At 43.9% G+C, this 15,901-nt stretch overlaps 1 protein-coding gene across 3 annotated transcripts in view; it reads right to left on the reverse strand.

The window, feature by feature from the left end:
- The window catches only part of MYH11 (myosin heavy chain 11), a 55,587-nt gene extending 40,995 nt beyond the window's left edge, over positions 1-14,592 (reverse strand). For all 3 annotated transcript variants that reach the window (XM_082292422.1, XM_082292421.1, XM_082292423.1), the window contains exons 1-3: positions 14,541-14,592; positions 8,063-8,421; positions 3,342-3,498 (exon numbers count right to left, since the gene is read on the reverse strand). In XM_082292422.1, coding sequence (XP_082148548.1) covers positions 3,342-3,498; positions 8,063-8,404 — 499 coding nt within the window. In that variant the 5' untranslated portion in view covers positions 8,405-8,421; positions 14,541-14,592. The remainder of the gene's footprint in view (positions 1-3,341; positions 3,499-8,062; positions 8,422-14,540) is intronic.
- Positions 14,593-15,901: the final 1,309 nt, after the last annotated feature.

Raw genomic sequence — 15,901 nt, forward strand, 5'->3', positions numbered from 1 at the left:
CTACCCACCTCCAGCTCCTCTTCTCTGGCCTGCTCTGCCTCCTCCTTGCTGCTGTGACCAGCATTCACAGACCACACTGTGCACCAGGAGGAGGGGGACCCACTTCAGAACAGCAAAAAGCCAGGGATGGCTTTCACCTGGAGCAGTTTTGCATCATGGCTGCATGAAGAATCCTGCTGGCAGTGCAGGAGTTGGGATGGGGATCAAGCCCTTTTGTATGGAGCTACTTCATCCCAAACACAGAAAAGAGCAGAGGGTGCAGGAGTAGGGGGAAATGTTTTATGATTGCAGTCTCTAAGTGTAGCAGTAATCAGCTACAGCTGGCCTGTAAACACAGCCAGGAAGGCCCAGTTCAGTGTAGTAACTCCTGGGGACACACACACACACACACAAATGCTCTTGTAGAATTCTCAGTCTTTGAGATTAAAGAAAATTAAAGTTTATTCTTGTTCTGGCTGGAAATGAGCATCCACAGCTGTGCCTGGGCAACGATCATACTGCATTAGTGACATGGTATCCAGCAGATTCAACAAGACACCCAGCACTCCTGGCTGAGCATGAGACAGCATGACTGTGATTTGTAAAAGGGCTTTAGGTGCTCAGAAGCACTTGAAACAAGTGGAAATTTTATCTTTGCCCAGCCAACATCTTTGATAATTCCTGTGTCCTGTGAGATGTCAGATTTTCTGCATATTTGGATGAAAATCTTATTATCTGATTGCTGATAGCTGTGGCTAAGTGTTTTTATCAGAACAGCTTTGACGGGACTTAAACATCACCCCTAATGAATACATTAACCAAGTAAGTCTCTTAAGCAGAGGAGAAATGCAGTGTGCACAGCTCTTGTTTTCTGCTGGATGTTTGTGCCAACACAGGGGAGGGTGAGAATGTGGAGGGCTGGGATTCCCAGATGATGAACCTGCAGCAGGACCAGGGATCTGCAGACACAGAGACTTGGTTCGCCAAAAGATAAAGGATCCCTGAGACATCTGAACAAGCTGATTGCTCTGGCCAAGTGGCCCTGGTCATGAAGTACCAGAATATAACTCCTCAGTCTCATGAATCTAAGACATATTTTACTTTGGCAAGCAGAAACTATGCAAGTTTCCAGATAAGGACCAGTACTGACTTTTCACAGGAAAAACATTTAGTGCTCTGATCCATGTTTATGAGTAAGAACTTCTGTTTATATTCCATTTGGAAATATGCTCACAACCCCCTCTGAAGCTCTCTCTGCCTATACATGTTGCGTGCTCACACAGAACTGTGTTGACGCCCACTTTCACCACTCCAACGTGAACAGAATTTGGCTGAATAACCAGAGTTATTTTGAGGGTTGGTTTTGTTTTATGCACAAAACACGAGTCAGTTTTACAAACAAAAGCACAGCTTTAAAAACAGCTGGGGCCCTCTTCAGAGATGGAGAGACTCCAAAATGACACATGCAAGTAAAACGTGGGTGTCTTGGGCTTGTGCTGGGAGCTCTGGCCATTCCACTCCCTGGCTGCCGTGCCAGCTCCGCATGGTCGGGGTGGGAGGCAGTGAAAGAGCATCCTCTTAAAGGTTCAGCTGATCACCTACTCCCTCCTTGTTCCTTCCTATTTGCTCTCCTCTTCCTCTCTGCTGCCAGGAATAATTGCAATGGTGGCACATGAATAATGAGGAATAAAGCTTCCCCAAGAGCTGGCAGGGCCAGGAAATTATTCTGAGCACCAAAAGAAGTGAATTGATAGGAGCCTGCACTCTTGCTGCCTCCTGCCTCCAGCACCCAGCCTGGGAGGCACAGCTGAACCCAGGCTGTTCTAAGTGCAGTTAATGGCCACAGCAAGGCAAACCAGCTCCAGTGGCTTCCCACTGCTCAGGAGAATGTGCTGGGAGGGACAGGAGACAGTCAGAGAGAGGGGGAGTGGAAGATATCCCTGTGCTGCTTAGATCAGGCTCATCTGTGCTGAGACTAGTTTCCTGTTAGGCAGAAAGCTCTTGTATTGTCAGGACAAAACAGTTCTATTTCAGCATAGGCTGCATTCATATGGGTTTTTTCCTTCCCTAAAGACACAGGTCTTTTTTTGTTTCTTTTCGCCCCACCTTGTTTCTAGGGACAAGTACAGTACCCTGCACAACTGCTAATGTCCTGCAGGAGCCAAGAGCTTCTTCCAGAGCTCCCCTCAAGGCTTGCTGCTTAAATAAAGGACCTGAGGGAGGAATGCCTTCAGGGCCTGCCCGGAGCCCTGGACAGTGCTGGATGCAGAGCACAGGGCTCAGGAGGGAAGCTGGAGTACAAATATGGGACTGTGGCTTAATGGGACGACCTTCTGCCAAGTAAGTTTTTTATAACTGTGATTATATCACATAGTGTGTAGGAAGGTCTGTTTTCAGGATATTTTTGTTGCTTTATTGGTCCTTCTCTGCTGCACTATAGTTCTGCCTTCTGGGATGCACTCAAATAAAGGAATTGATATAGCTCCAGAAAAGAAATGTCATATAAGCCATAGGAAGAAAAAATCCTAATCCTTAAGCTCAAAACTGGGAAGCCCTAAACTTTAGAGCCAAGCCTGTGAATCTTGCTGAGCATAGTTGTCAGCCAGAATTTCTGTAGGGTCAGAGTCCTTATGAGGGCATATAAATTTCAAAGCATTTTGTAGAGCTCCTGGTTTCCTGTAGCACCCAAGGTCAATGTGAGATCGTACCTGGTCATGCCCTGAAGTCTGAAGGTGTTGCAGCCTCCTACATTCATCATTTTAGCTTTTTCATCCCTGAGTGATGGTTTTCCTTAGAACAAAATGCCCTCAGTCTGTCAGTAGTGACTGCAGGGGGAGGAAAGCACTGTGAATTTGGGGGGTTTGTTTACACCCTTTGGGGCCTGACTGCTTCCCCATTGTTCATTGCCATCCTTGTTGGAAAACAGAGCACATCTCAACTCGGGGTTCAAGACATCAGGCTGTAGGGAAAGTAGCCCCCAAACACTGTTTGAATCTGCTGTGCTGGCGGGAGAGAGCAGCAATGCTGACAGATCCAGCAGCGCTCACAGCTAACTTTGGAATAGTCTCCACTAGTGGAGAGGGAGCATTTTCCATGCCCGTATTTGCCAAAACTATTTGCTTGACTTTGAAACCTTCCCACATGCCTCAACACAGATGGGTAAAAGGACTGTTTTTCCTTTTTGAGTCACAGTGTTTGTGGACTGCTGTTCCTGCCAAAGAATTCCTCTGAAACTTCTAGAAAGGCAGTGCTGCCCTCTGTGAGAGCTCTTTCCTGGCTGAGTGCTGGGAGGAGCACATATGGAGTTCCCAGGTGTTTTCTGCCACATCCCGGGCAGGGATTGCAGCCCGGGGCTGTCCTACCTTGCAGCATGCTCCTGTAGGCCGTGTCGGCGATGGCGTAGATGTGCGGCGGCATCTCGTGCCTCTTCTTGCCCTTGTACATGTCAATGATCTTCTCTGAGTAGATGGGCAGCTGCTTGTAGGGGTTGATCACAACGCAGAAGAGACCCGAGTAAGTCTGCAAGGGAATTCAAATAAAAGCTGGACTTAGTATCCCATGCCATGTGTGGGCTGGGAAACGCAGGCATCGGCTGCGTTGAATTAACGGGGTTTTAGCGAGCAGCGCTCCTTTGTGCTCTGCCCACAGTAACAAAGGAAGCAGAGATTTTCTGAATGTATGCGTATGGGTAATTTCCAGGTGCACAAATAATTTCTAATAAGTGAGCTGCTGGAAAGTAGGCGAATTTAGCAATCTGTAGAAACACTGTGATCTGATGTTAGAGCTCCCTAACTTCAGTTATTTTCAGTACAAACCCTTATCACACATAAGGGTACGGTAACAACTGTAATAATTAATATTTCTTTATATGTGTATTTTCTTATCGGAATATGTTATAAATATGTGCTCACATAGGCATCAAATTCTGTAAATTGAAATCCTAGGTAAGAAGCTTGGATTGATGTTTGAAGGGTTTTTTAAAAAAAGCTTCTATGAACACATGTAACAATGATGATTGATAAGAGTCCTTAAAAAAAATTTCTCAAGTTCCAAATAGATGCCTTGAGAGATTAACCATACCTTCACTACATGACTATTTCTGCAGGAAACTTAAGGAAAAATGTGGTTTGTTTAGAATTTAATGAAGGTATTAATGTAAAAGTATATGCATAAACAAACAAGAATATTGGCTGCCAGCTGATAGATGTTCATCCATGGTTTCTTAGTTTTTTGTTTGTTTGTTTGTTTTCCTTTATTTCTAAATACTCCAGCTATTGAACTGGACCACAAATAATAGGATACGATAATAGATGACGAGACGTATTTCACAAACAGTTGCTAAAAATAAGAAATTTGCAAGGGTATTTAATTTTAAAAGAAGATTTAAACCCCCAAAATAAAAAAAAATTACCACATTATGAGATCATAAGTGCAGGAGTATTGTGATATTTAAACTGGCCTATGGAAAAAAAAAAGAAATAATGAAAGTATGCTGTTTGTTTGGTTGGTTGTTTTGTTGGTTTGTTTGTTTGTTTAATTTTTATGATTATTTATTTTATTTTCCTGCCGTGTGTGTGAACGAGGCTCTGTGGGGTGCAGCTGCTGCCCTCCTCAGCCCCGGGGCTGCTTCCCCCGTGGCTGGAGCTGACCCGGCGAGGCTGGGCCCTGGCACCCGGCAGGCTCCGGGCACAGGGATTTCCCTTTCCTGACCATAATAGGCAATGGCCCAACACAGCCCCGGCAGAGCCTGAGCACTTTATATGGTATTTATTCTGCACACAGGGCCGGAGCCTCGGGCTCCAGCAGCAGGTTGGGTGCTGCAGCTGGGCACAGGACATCTGGGGTGCTCCGGGTGCTGATGGGGACCTCCACCAACAGCTCAGGTTGTGCCTGTGTCACCACAGTCCAAGAAAATCGAGCTCAAATCCTTGCCAGTTCTCAGCATCCCCAAGCTGAACCCCTTGGTGTGGAAGGTAGGGAGTTGCTGGACTGGATTTTCATTGGCATGGGAGTTCAGAATGAAACTGTGCTGCTCATGTCAAAATGAACTTTAGTGTTGCCAGGATAACACACTTGAAAAGTGACAGTTTTATCCTAGAATGACCACCAAGGCCCTTATGGAAAGGACAGCAAGACATTTTTTAATAGTATAAATAGATTTACTGTGCACACTCAACTAATCATTCTCACCCAAGTAAAATAATAGGAGAGGAAATCAAGGAAATTATTTAGGCGTCCCTTCCCTGAGATTTCCAGGCATTTCCTGACTTGCCACATGTAGGGCTGTTTGCATACCCAGGCACACAGTAACATGCCTTTGAAAAACTAATTTTGAGGTACAAGAAGCAGGCAATTAAGGCAGAGTAAAAGCTGATGAAATTCAGGAATCCTCATTTCTAACTGGACTGTGACTATATGATCTGTCACCTCAGGAAGTTTAATGAAGCCCTCTTATTTTGGTTGATTGTTGCTCTAGGTATCTGCTTTTCAAGGATTTGGGGGAGCTAGATTAATATAGAGGATGTTTTGACATGGCCAAGTGTGTGATTGAAAGTGGGGGCACTGAAGCTTCCATGTCTTAAATCCTTCTCCCTGGGGCAGAGCCTGTCTAGAGAGGAGGACCCCCAGCTGAATCTCTCCCCCGAGGGTCTGGAAGAAGAACATAATTTGAAATGTCTTAGGGATACTTCCATGGGAGTGCTGAGCTTGTGTATCCCTCAGACAGCTACTGCTGATGGGTATTTACAGGAGCCTGGCACAAATACACATCTGCATTGTAAATATCTAGGTCGGGGCAGAAGAGTCCAACCTCAGTTCCAATATGCATATATAGCTTTATGTATAAAAGACAGCATTTTTCACTGTTGAGTGAAGACTGAACAAGTAGTGCCTATGAATACAGCCACAAGGAACTTGATTCTACTCTCAAATCCACTGAAGTTGCATTGCTGCGTTATTCATGCTTATATAATAATTTTTGGTGTAATTTGTGTGTGGATAAAGCAGATTCTTTTTGTTCTGAGCAATGTGAAACATGGGTTAGTGGCTCATGTTTCTTCTTGCCCCTCTATCTTAATTATCTGTGATGAAGCAAAAGGCCAGGGTGTTTTTCTAGTGTGCAGTCACTCTGTGAATTTCTGCACTGGATCTTTGTATTTAACAATATTTAATGTAAATGCAAGAGGGGAGATTATTTTTCTTTAGCAGATTTGGGAATCCCCATTTGCGTCAGTGATGCTCTGGAGAGAAAAATGTTGAGGTCATGTTTTCTTTGAATGTGTGGGACTCCAAGGGATGCAAATTAGGCAACACATGGCAAAGCCAGGAGATGGTTGCTTACAGTTAGTTTTGCAAGTGGATGAGACTCAAATTCTCTTTAGAGGCCCCCTCTGTTTTTAAAAAGGTATGACAGCATCTAGTAGGGCAGCACTGCATAAAGCTGGACAGTTTCAAGCAGATTTTTGTTACTGAAAATATGATTAACTTGTTGCACTACAAGTCAAATTAATTTCTTTGAAACTTTTACCATCTTAAAATCTAGTCTCTTGAGAAAGAAAACTTAATTTCAGGTACACTTCCATTTTTGCCTCCATGAAAAACTCTTTGATTTCTAATTGCATTATCTACCTTTGGAAATTAATTTCCTCTTCCTGTAGAAAGTGGAAATTCCACAAAGTAAACATAAGGGAAACCCTGGAACATCTCTGCAGAGTGTTGCTGAGAACAACAACAAAGAAATGCCCAATCCCCCATTTTATCCTATGAACCTTCTACTAATTCTTTTAATTCTTGCAACAATGCAGAACACTTTCAGAAAAAGTCTATTTTAATCATTAAGGCTGCATGTTCTGATATAATAGCACGTGGGTCCACATGTTCACCTGCAAACTTAAAATCCAATAAACTCAACTAATGAAAAGATGGGAAGTCAAGCTTCTTTCAGGAACTTCTTAATGTGTATTTTAGTACATTCCTGAAGGAAAGATCTTGAGCTTAGCTCTTTGAAGTTACGCATAACAAGTAAGTAGTTCCTTTGTTGTACTCCATATAACTATCTTATTTTCTGCTTCATTTCCTACTTTTCAATTTAGCATTCCTCATATTAGTAATAAGACCTTGACTACTGTTTCTACTTAAGCTCTGTACTTTCACTCATCAGTGGTCTTTCATACAAGTAAAATGTTCATAGATTGAAACTGTAGGTAACTTTTCTGCAGCACAGCATAGGGATCCTCCATGTAAAATCAAAGATAACAGCTAAATTCCTTGGAAAAGTTTTGGGCTTTCTTACTGTGGTGTTTGCTAACTGTTGATGTGGATGGACTAAAGGGTTATCAATGTCAAAATATTCTTGTGTTAATGTACCTGTGTGGACTGAAAGACAGAATAATCTTGCGTAGTCTAATAACTCACATGAATATAGAGAAATTATTATTTGTCCAGGCTTGTCTGATCTGTAACTTGACCAACATGAGGGAGAAAAAGGTTTAGTGGATGCATGACTTTGCTTCAGTGGTACACTGGTACATGCAAGTACTCTTGCCTAAATTCCAGTGGGTTTGTACGTTTATCCAAACATAAGGTTTAACTCAAGCACCACCAGACCAGAACTTTCCAGCTGCCTTTCAGTGGGAGTTTTGCATGAGAAAAACTGCATGATTTGGCTTTTCCGTATGCTCTTTTTGCAAGTTACTGGAAACTTGTTCAGGTTTACCTTGAATTAATTTAAAAGTCCCTATTATTTTTTTTTCCCCAAACAGCAGAACTCAGATTTTGTTCACCTATCAGAGAGTACTTTCCAAGCCAACAATATTCTTTCAGAATCTGTACATTTTGCTGAAAAGAAACCTTCATGTGTTTTAATTTAGTTAAGAAGCCATTATTAAAGAAGCAGGAGAATCATGGGGAATAAAGTGAACTTAAAACATTTTTGGGTTAGGATGCCATTACTGGGGGTTAGTACTTGTATGGCAGTGTTACACAAGGCCTGTGTCGCAGGCAGTGGGTGGGGATCCACCTCGTTGTCAATGGGACATGGTTGCATGCAACAGGAAATGCTCTGAGTGTGGTTGGGTCTACTCACATAAATTAGACCTGAGAAGTATCTCTCCCTTAGATTGTGCAGCACTGAAGCTTCATTGAGGCAAGTCAGCTCTGCCATGTCCTCCACTTTGGAGAACTTTGGAGGGTTCATCTTCTGGATGTCATCCTTGCTCAGTGTCACTTTCTTTCCATTTTCTGCCAGTTCAACTGTCACCTCATCCCCTTTCTCTTCCTTGATACTTGCTGCTTCAAATCCATGTTTCTCTGATGGAATCCAAACCAGTCTCTTTGCTGACCAGTCAGCCTGGGCAAGTGGGTTGTTGATGAAGTTTTTGTCCACAAAGAGGAATTTCTCATCATCGCTGAGAGGTTTTTGAGCCATTTTGACTCAGCAGACACCTGTTGAGGAAGCAAAATATTCTGGTTTAAAGGGATAAAGGAAGGCAAATGTGGAGACATTCCAGGCAAAACACATTTGTCAAATATGCAGGAGGTCCAAAGGACTATAGGTCCTGTGTCATATCTCACATTTCCATGTGGATACTTTTGCGTGCCAGCTTAAATACTTTAGAATGTATGTGTTCAGATTCTCATGCCTTTGTTACTGTGTCTGGAATCACCAAAATCAAAAGCTTCATGGCACTAAATCAAATGAGGACTTCTGGGCTTATTACTTTATCTTGTTTATATTGCACTGAAGAGCAAAGAGAAAAAAAAAGGCATAACTAATGCCTGTGCAATGAGACTGTCAGAACTGCACCAGGACCACCAGCTGAACACCCTCCTGCAGCCTCAGCTCCTGCCCATCACAAAGTTAATTGAATTCAGACAAATAAAAAATTTCCCATCACCCAAATGCTGTTGGGTGCATACTGGCATATCAGTGCAATAATGAAATAAATAGTAGAAGAATGGTTCCCCAGCTGTGTTCCAGCAAGGACAGAAATGAACTTTTCTTGCAAAGGACTATTTCCAATCACTTAATACCAATTCATTTGGAGAAGAATAGGATTAAGATATGGTCAATAGAAAAAGCAGAATTTTTTTTTTTTTTCTCAGTACTGCTCATGAAGAAGTAGAGTTAGCCCCTCCCCATGGGACAGACAATAGCAGTTGATAATTTATGAAGTATAAATGTCTATCACATGAGAGAGAGAAGAAATAAAACAAGCCTGGAAATTGCCTCAGCTAAAAGATACTCTGAACCATGATGCTCAGACTGGAAGGATGATGCACCTGTGCCATGCACTTGCACTTGGACAAAGCAGCTGGATGTATCTGCCCCATAGGTGAGAGCCAGAGGAGAGTTTGCATGGTGCTGAGACAGGAGGCAGCTGCTCTCCTGCTCTGGCAACTGAAGTTTGGATGTAGCTGCAAGATCAGTGCTGATAATGCTGGAGCTTTGTAAGTGTTTTGCTGTATCTCATGGGGGACACAGATCTAAAGGAGGGAAGGAGTACATGGAGGATTTGTGGTTTGCTCCAGGGCAGAAAGAGTCCTGCTGGCTGGGAAACCTGCTGTGCAGTGGAGCAGAGAGGAGAGCTGGGGAGGAGCTACAAACATCTCTAGGAGACAGAGGCTGTTTCATTTCCTTATTGAGAATGAATTTAATATTTACAGCATTCAAACAAACATGAATCTGGAGGGAGCTCAGAGAACTGACTGCTAAAGATGTCAAGCAGGACCCGTAAGCAGGACAATATTTGTAACGACCAAGCTCTGTGGTATGTAGCCAAATGGACACCCTGTGCTCTGGGAGTATCAGAGCTTGCTTTCTAAATATTTTTCCCTGAAGCCTTCCCACAGATTAAGGTTTTTTTGCAAGGCCACACTCTCTGAGGGGTCTGAGAAGGAAACATGGATCATGCAGAAGGTGGCATAAAGCTTAAAAACAAAACTAGGATTTTTAGAGGTGCCTAAGAAGGTTAGATGGTATCCCGCTGAAATCCAGTGGAAATTAGATGCCCCAGCTCTTTAAGCTCCCTCGACAGTTTTGTCTTAAAAAAAAAAAAAAAAAAGCTGAATGTGCTTGTTCTAGAGCCTTGCCTGGAAATCCCAAAGATGAAAATTCACCCAGGTAATCCATGAACATGCAATGTGTGAGGGAGGCCCTGGCAGGTTGGACTGGTGCACTGCCACTGGCCCTGAGCAGCGTTCCCCGCTGTCGAGGCTCTGGGAGGGAGCATCTGTAGGATGTGGCCCTCTGCTTGCTCCCAGGAGATTCTTGGAAGAGAGCAAGAGGAAACTATTTGACCTCTGTGTGGATTAAGGCAGAAAATGCTCCCTTGTTGCCAAGAGGGCTGGTAGAGCTGCACAGTTCCAATAATGGAGATGGTATTCTCTCCAGCTGAGCTCTCCCGCTGGTGGCTGCGGGGGGAAGCCATGGAAGCACTGCCCCATCTCCAGAGCTGCAGTTCCCAGGGCACGGGGCTCAGGGAGCAGCAGGAGCTGCCCTGGCCTCTCCCACTGCATTGGCAACAGGCAATGTTCTCTACCCCACTGCCCCAGCAGCATGGGAGGAAGGGCTGCAGCAGTGGAGACGGGGATTTCAGCCCATCCTATGCCCAGAAGAGAGCTATATAGCCATGCTGAAGCATCAGAAAGGTTGGATAGTGCTGCCTCTGGCTAAATGCCAGGTGACAGCAGCACTTTTATATCAATAGGAATTAGATACTGCTTTCAGAAACACCAAAAGTGAGACTGAACTGCAGAGCTGAGCTTCATGGGGTCAAATCCTGCTATTCTGAGGCTGCTCACAGAAAATGATGATGGAAATCAAACTGCCAAATCATCCTGACCATCTACCTCAAAAACCCAACTGCAGCTAAAACTGTTGGCCTGCTACAAAACATGTCACAGTGGGACATCCCAGAGGTTTGTCTGTTCTGTTGCCTAAGGATCAAGGAAAAGTTCCTTTTTTTGTTACATGCTAAGTCAAAAACATCTTCCACAGATTCTAGCATGAAACTGAGAGCTGGTCTGTGTCTGTTTGACTAAGTTCTCCTACTTCTTCCTGCACATCCATAGCAAGGTGCAGAAAAGTTTTAAATTCAATCTTTTTCAAAGCAAGATCCACTTGGAAGGTATGTAAGGTGGAGTGAACTGCAGAACTTGGAAATACAGGTTCTTCTCCCCTAGCTCCAAGCACTAGGACTAGTTTGGGTATGGTAAGAATAGATCCCCTACAAGAACTAGTGAATAGACAGTCTGAGCTGGATCCCAAAACTCCTCTGAAACACAATGAGGAGAAAATGTGGATTTATGTGAAAAGAACTGTTCGTCACTGAACCTCTGGAATCTAAGGATAAAGTTTTAGCAGCTTCTGACTACCACTGTAGTAAAAAAGGAAATGCAGTTAGGAAGTGTGGATTAATGGCTAATAAAAATGTATTTATTAATGTGCACTATTCATTTTCATGATAAAGGAAGGTTTCTGAATGGAAGGGGTAAAATATAAGCTCCACAAACTCAACTAAATTTGTCCTAGTGAGGACTAATGAGCTGCTAATGAGATGCTGAAGCTTTCTGATTAATAATTGGCAGTATATCTTCTGATCCATCTCTGATCAAGACTGCACTGCACTGGGCCAGCATGTGCTTGAAACTGGGGAAATGGGCCAAGGTGAAAGACTCCTTACTGCCTGCTGAGAACATTCCCTGGGAAGGCAAAATTCACCCTTTAGCCAGTTCCTGGGTTTCACCCATAGGACTGGCTGAGAAAGTGGAGACCCCTATCCATGTGCAAGAGGTGGTAGGAGGTTCTCATCCATTTAGCCCAAATCACGTACAAGAGTATACACTTTTATACCCAGAGGTGAGTTATCCTGAGAATGGGAAGAGGAAGAGCAATCACAAAAATACCACTGATAGGAAGTTTCTTGCCTTAGGTGCCAAATTACACCTAACCTGATTCATTTGTTGTGCTAGCCCCCAAACATGCATGGATATTTCCACAGCTCACTCTATTCCTCTGTCTGCTGTCCCACTGTGGAGTTATCTGGCTGTCTTCACTTCCTCTTCCCTTTTCATGTTAATGACAGAAGCTGAATGCTGTCTTTATAACTAGTTTATCCTGAGTATATTATTTCAAGGATGAAATATAAATATTTCCAGGAAGTGCACTTTAATTAAAAGGTTATTGGCCAAGCAGAATTACCTCCTGAGTCAGAGCTTGGAGGGACTGCTTTTCTCCCAAAGGAAAGATAAAGGACATTTCTCCCTTCTTCTGCAGGATGTGCATGTCAACATAAAGCCTTATCACATCTGTACAGGGAATAATTATTGCAACAGAGGAACATATAGCCAATTATTTTCAAAAATCAAGTCCTGCTCTCATGAGCAGTTTCTGATAAGAGTGGAGCAGTAACCTGCTGCTTGACTCAAACTGCATTTCTTGGGCTACAGTAATCCTTGGCTACTTTCTTTCCATGTTCCTTATCTTTTACTTTTCCAGCACTTAACTGAATCATCCTACTGAGCACTGCTTGGAAAAAAAGATAATCAAAAGATAATCTAGGGGTGAATCCTAGCCTTGTGACCTTCATTTGGGAACAGGATTGACAGCTTTATCATGAGCCCTGCTATCAATCCCTCCTGGCCTTTCACCTTTCCCCACTGTGGAGCTTTTCATCTGGAAATGGAGGTACCATCAGTTTGGGGTTTCTTTTTTCATTGGTTGGCTTTGGTTTTTGTTTTTCTTTTCTGTAATGCATTCTCCATATATTTCAATCAAATTATCTGTAAGTGCCTCAGTTGCAATAAGATCTTCTCATCTTTCTTAATGTGAATTATTACGTAACTCTGACTAAACATTTGATTTTCTAATATTAAAAAGAAATTGGCCCTAATTATTGCCTGTTATAAACTGTAAAAATCAGAAAAGAAGGAAAAAAAGGGATAGATTCTCTTTATCTAGAAAATACCAGCTATTTCAAATTCCTGTAGATGTCACTCTATTAACTAAATCAGATTCTGTATATTGATTAGAATTCACAAATAATCCATGATTTAACTAGACTTTGCACAACTTGGAAAGCTATCTAGCTCTTGGTTTCTCCTAAAATTAACATACTTAGAAGCCAACAGATTTGCAACTAATAAGTGTCTGTGATTTCCAAAGCATTGGGATCTCTGCATACATCCCCCCATGCTGCCTTTTATGGAGATGTTCTGCTCAATACTCGCCGTTCCACAAAAATGTAATGATAACAAATTCAAAACAAATACCTTTTAGGGACTAGTGTGTCAATTGCAAATGAGATAATAAAATTCATTGTTTACATCCAAGCGAACACAGCCAGAGCAGAATTGGGCATTAAACTGAAGTGACAACCTAATTAGAGCTTTGCTCTCAGGGGGTTCATCTGTTCAGCCCCTGAGTGGGTGGCTTGAGGGAAGGGGGGAACTTGAAGAGCTCAGCAAATCAGTCCATCCAGACAATCCTGCTGCAAACTGCCTGTCAGGGCAAAGCTTGGAGTGAAGGACAAGGTGGGCTTGTTTTTCAACAAGTGTATTTTAGAGAAGATTTTACTAAGATGTATGTATTAGGTAATAATAACAAGCCTTCTGATTTCCCTTATATTGAAAATATCTCATGATACTTCTTAATTATGCAAACATATATGCCTTTCACATAAATATCTACATTTTTATAGGTGTGCATGCACACAGACCCGCGCACACACACACACACACGTATGTGAAAGAAGCCCGTGAACCTCTGGGATGACACTGAAGCTGCTTTCTGCACTGCCATCTACTGTCGTCTTAACTTACTTAACGGGATTTTCTTAGAAGTTGGTTGCTTTATTTTCCCTTTAAAAAAAAGGCATGCCACCTTTGAAATTCGTGTAGTTCAGTAAATTATCAGATTAGTTTTGCTTAAACTTTGTTCCCAGCATATTAAAAACATATATATGTAATGCTGGGGCATTTACATAAAAGTGTTTCCATTCCTTCTAATTTTTAAGCATTTTTCCTGTTTACAGAACAAGTTACTGATGAACTGATTATTTTATTTGGTTGCACTTTCTTTCAGCAGTCCTTAATTAGGTCTAAGAGGTTAGGAACACTTAGAGAAGATCAGCAGCTCAGGTTACCAGGCTTTTTCATTCCCAAACGCCCGTGTGGTGGTTACCTGCAGCAGGTACCTGTGACCGCCTGCACCTTGTGGAGGCGTTGCTGCCGGCTCAGAGAACGGCTCCTTCTCTGCAGCCAGTGTCTTTCAGCCTCGACCCCGCAATGGTGGTGTTAGCAGTGACTAGAAGCAGGCTAGAACATCTGTGCACACTGTCAGGCATGCACAGTCTCTATGCATTTTAACCAGAACCCAACCAGTAACACACAAACCGGGATAAATCGTCTGGGCGCATCTGATCGGTCTGTTCCCATCCCCAGGTTAATTCTCTGAGTGTGTTCGCAGAGCAGTGTGAGAGTTAACTTGCCAGACTACCCATCCCAAAGTGTGTGAGCCCCCAGCCCTGTCCCCGGCAGGGACTTCACCCCGCCGTGGTACTCACAGGTGTCCAGTTGTGGGAGCGGAGTGAGTTGGAGATACAGCCACCAGCCGGGACAGCCCAAGTCCTTGCTGCCTTCGCAGCCTCCCTATATAGAGGAGGAGAATCTTGTCAGTGGGGAGGGGCCCTGGAAACCACGTCCTGCTGGAAAATCCTTTTGGTACCTGGCTTAAAAAACACAGCCTGAGCCAAGGACCTCGTTCCCAGCAGGGCCTAAACCTAGGCTGTGGCCCCTGCCCTGAGCCACTTTTTAGGGAAGCAGGCTGGTTCTGGCTTTCAGAAGGGTGTATGAAAGGGGTGCCCCAAACTCACAAGTTCAGGGTTTCACCCTTTTCCCCTGCTGTTTGACAAAGCAAATGGACCTTTAACTCCTTCCTGCCTTGCCAGTATCCCTGCCCCTCATGGCCCCGTGCCTGGAAGGGCAAAGGGCAGGTCATGGGCCCGTGTGGCACAGGATGTTTCCCACTGACCCACTGTCAGTGCATTTTGTTGGAGCTATGTCCCTGAGTTCAGGGGCTGCTTGGGCAAAGAGGGTTATTCCTAACACAGGAGGGCTGTGTGGGTGGAGGTGGCTCTGGGTCTCCCTGTGTTTATGTGACATTTGGAGCCTGAGGCTGGTTTAAGCCTCATTTGCCTGTGGGAAAGGAGAGGGTTGTTTTCCACCTTCCCAGCAGATTTGCCAGTTTCTTTCGTGATCCAGTGTGCAGCTCAGTTCTTGATAAAGGACTGTAAATACTTGCTCATGTATAAGAAATACCTCCCTGTGTCCGTAAATGTAGAAGAGAAGCGGTGAAGAGCTGGGGGGGCACAGTCCCCGGGATGCATGGACAGAACAGGGAGCAGGCACCGTGTGCTGGCAGGGAGAGGAGGACAGGGTGCTGGGAGTCAGACCTGCAGGGGTTAGGGAGTGATCTGGTCCTCATCAAACCTTCCTCACACCCCCCAAACCTTCAGTCTTCAGCTGTCCCCCCTCCTTCCTCCCCTGGTAGCCAACAGCCTTGTGCAGTAGGACCTGTGGATGGAGATATCCCAAAAAGGGAAAGCTAGGATCCTCTAGGAATTCCCATCAACGTGCCAAATACAAAATACCGAAACAACCCCCTCTCAGCAACCGACTAAATATGGTGTATACCCAAAGGATCAGAGCACAGGCTTGAGTGAAATTATGTCTCTTGACATCAACAGCCCTCTCTTCTTTGGAAAATAAACCATCCTGGGGAAGATGGATGGGGCTCATACAGGTCTAATCATCCTAAAAAAATACTTATGAGGGGAGGCTGGGCTAAAAACCTCTGCTGTCACTGGGTCAGGAACTTGCAGGCGTGATAGACCTGTAGCCCCTTCTAGTTCTGCCCAGTGGTGAA

This window comes from Coloeus monedula (genome assembly GCF_965178545.1).
Source record: "Coloeus monedula genome assembly, chromosome: 16".
NCBI lineage: Eukaryota > Metazoa > Chordata > Aves > Passeriformes > Corvidae > Coloeus > Coloeus monedula.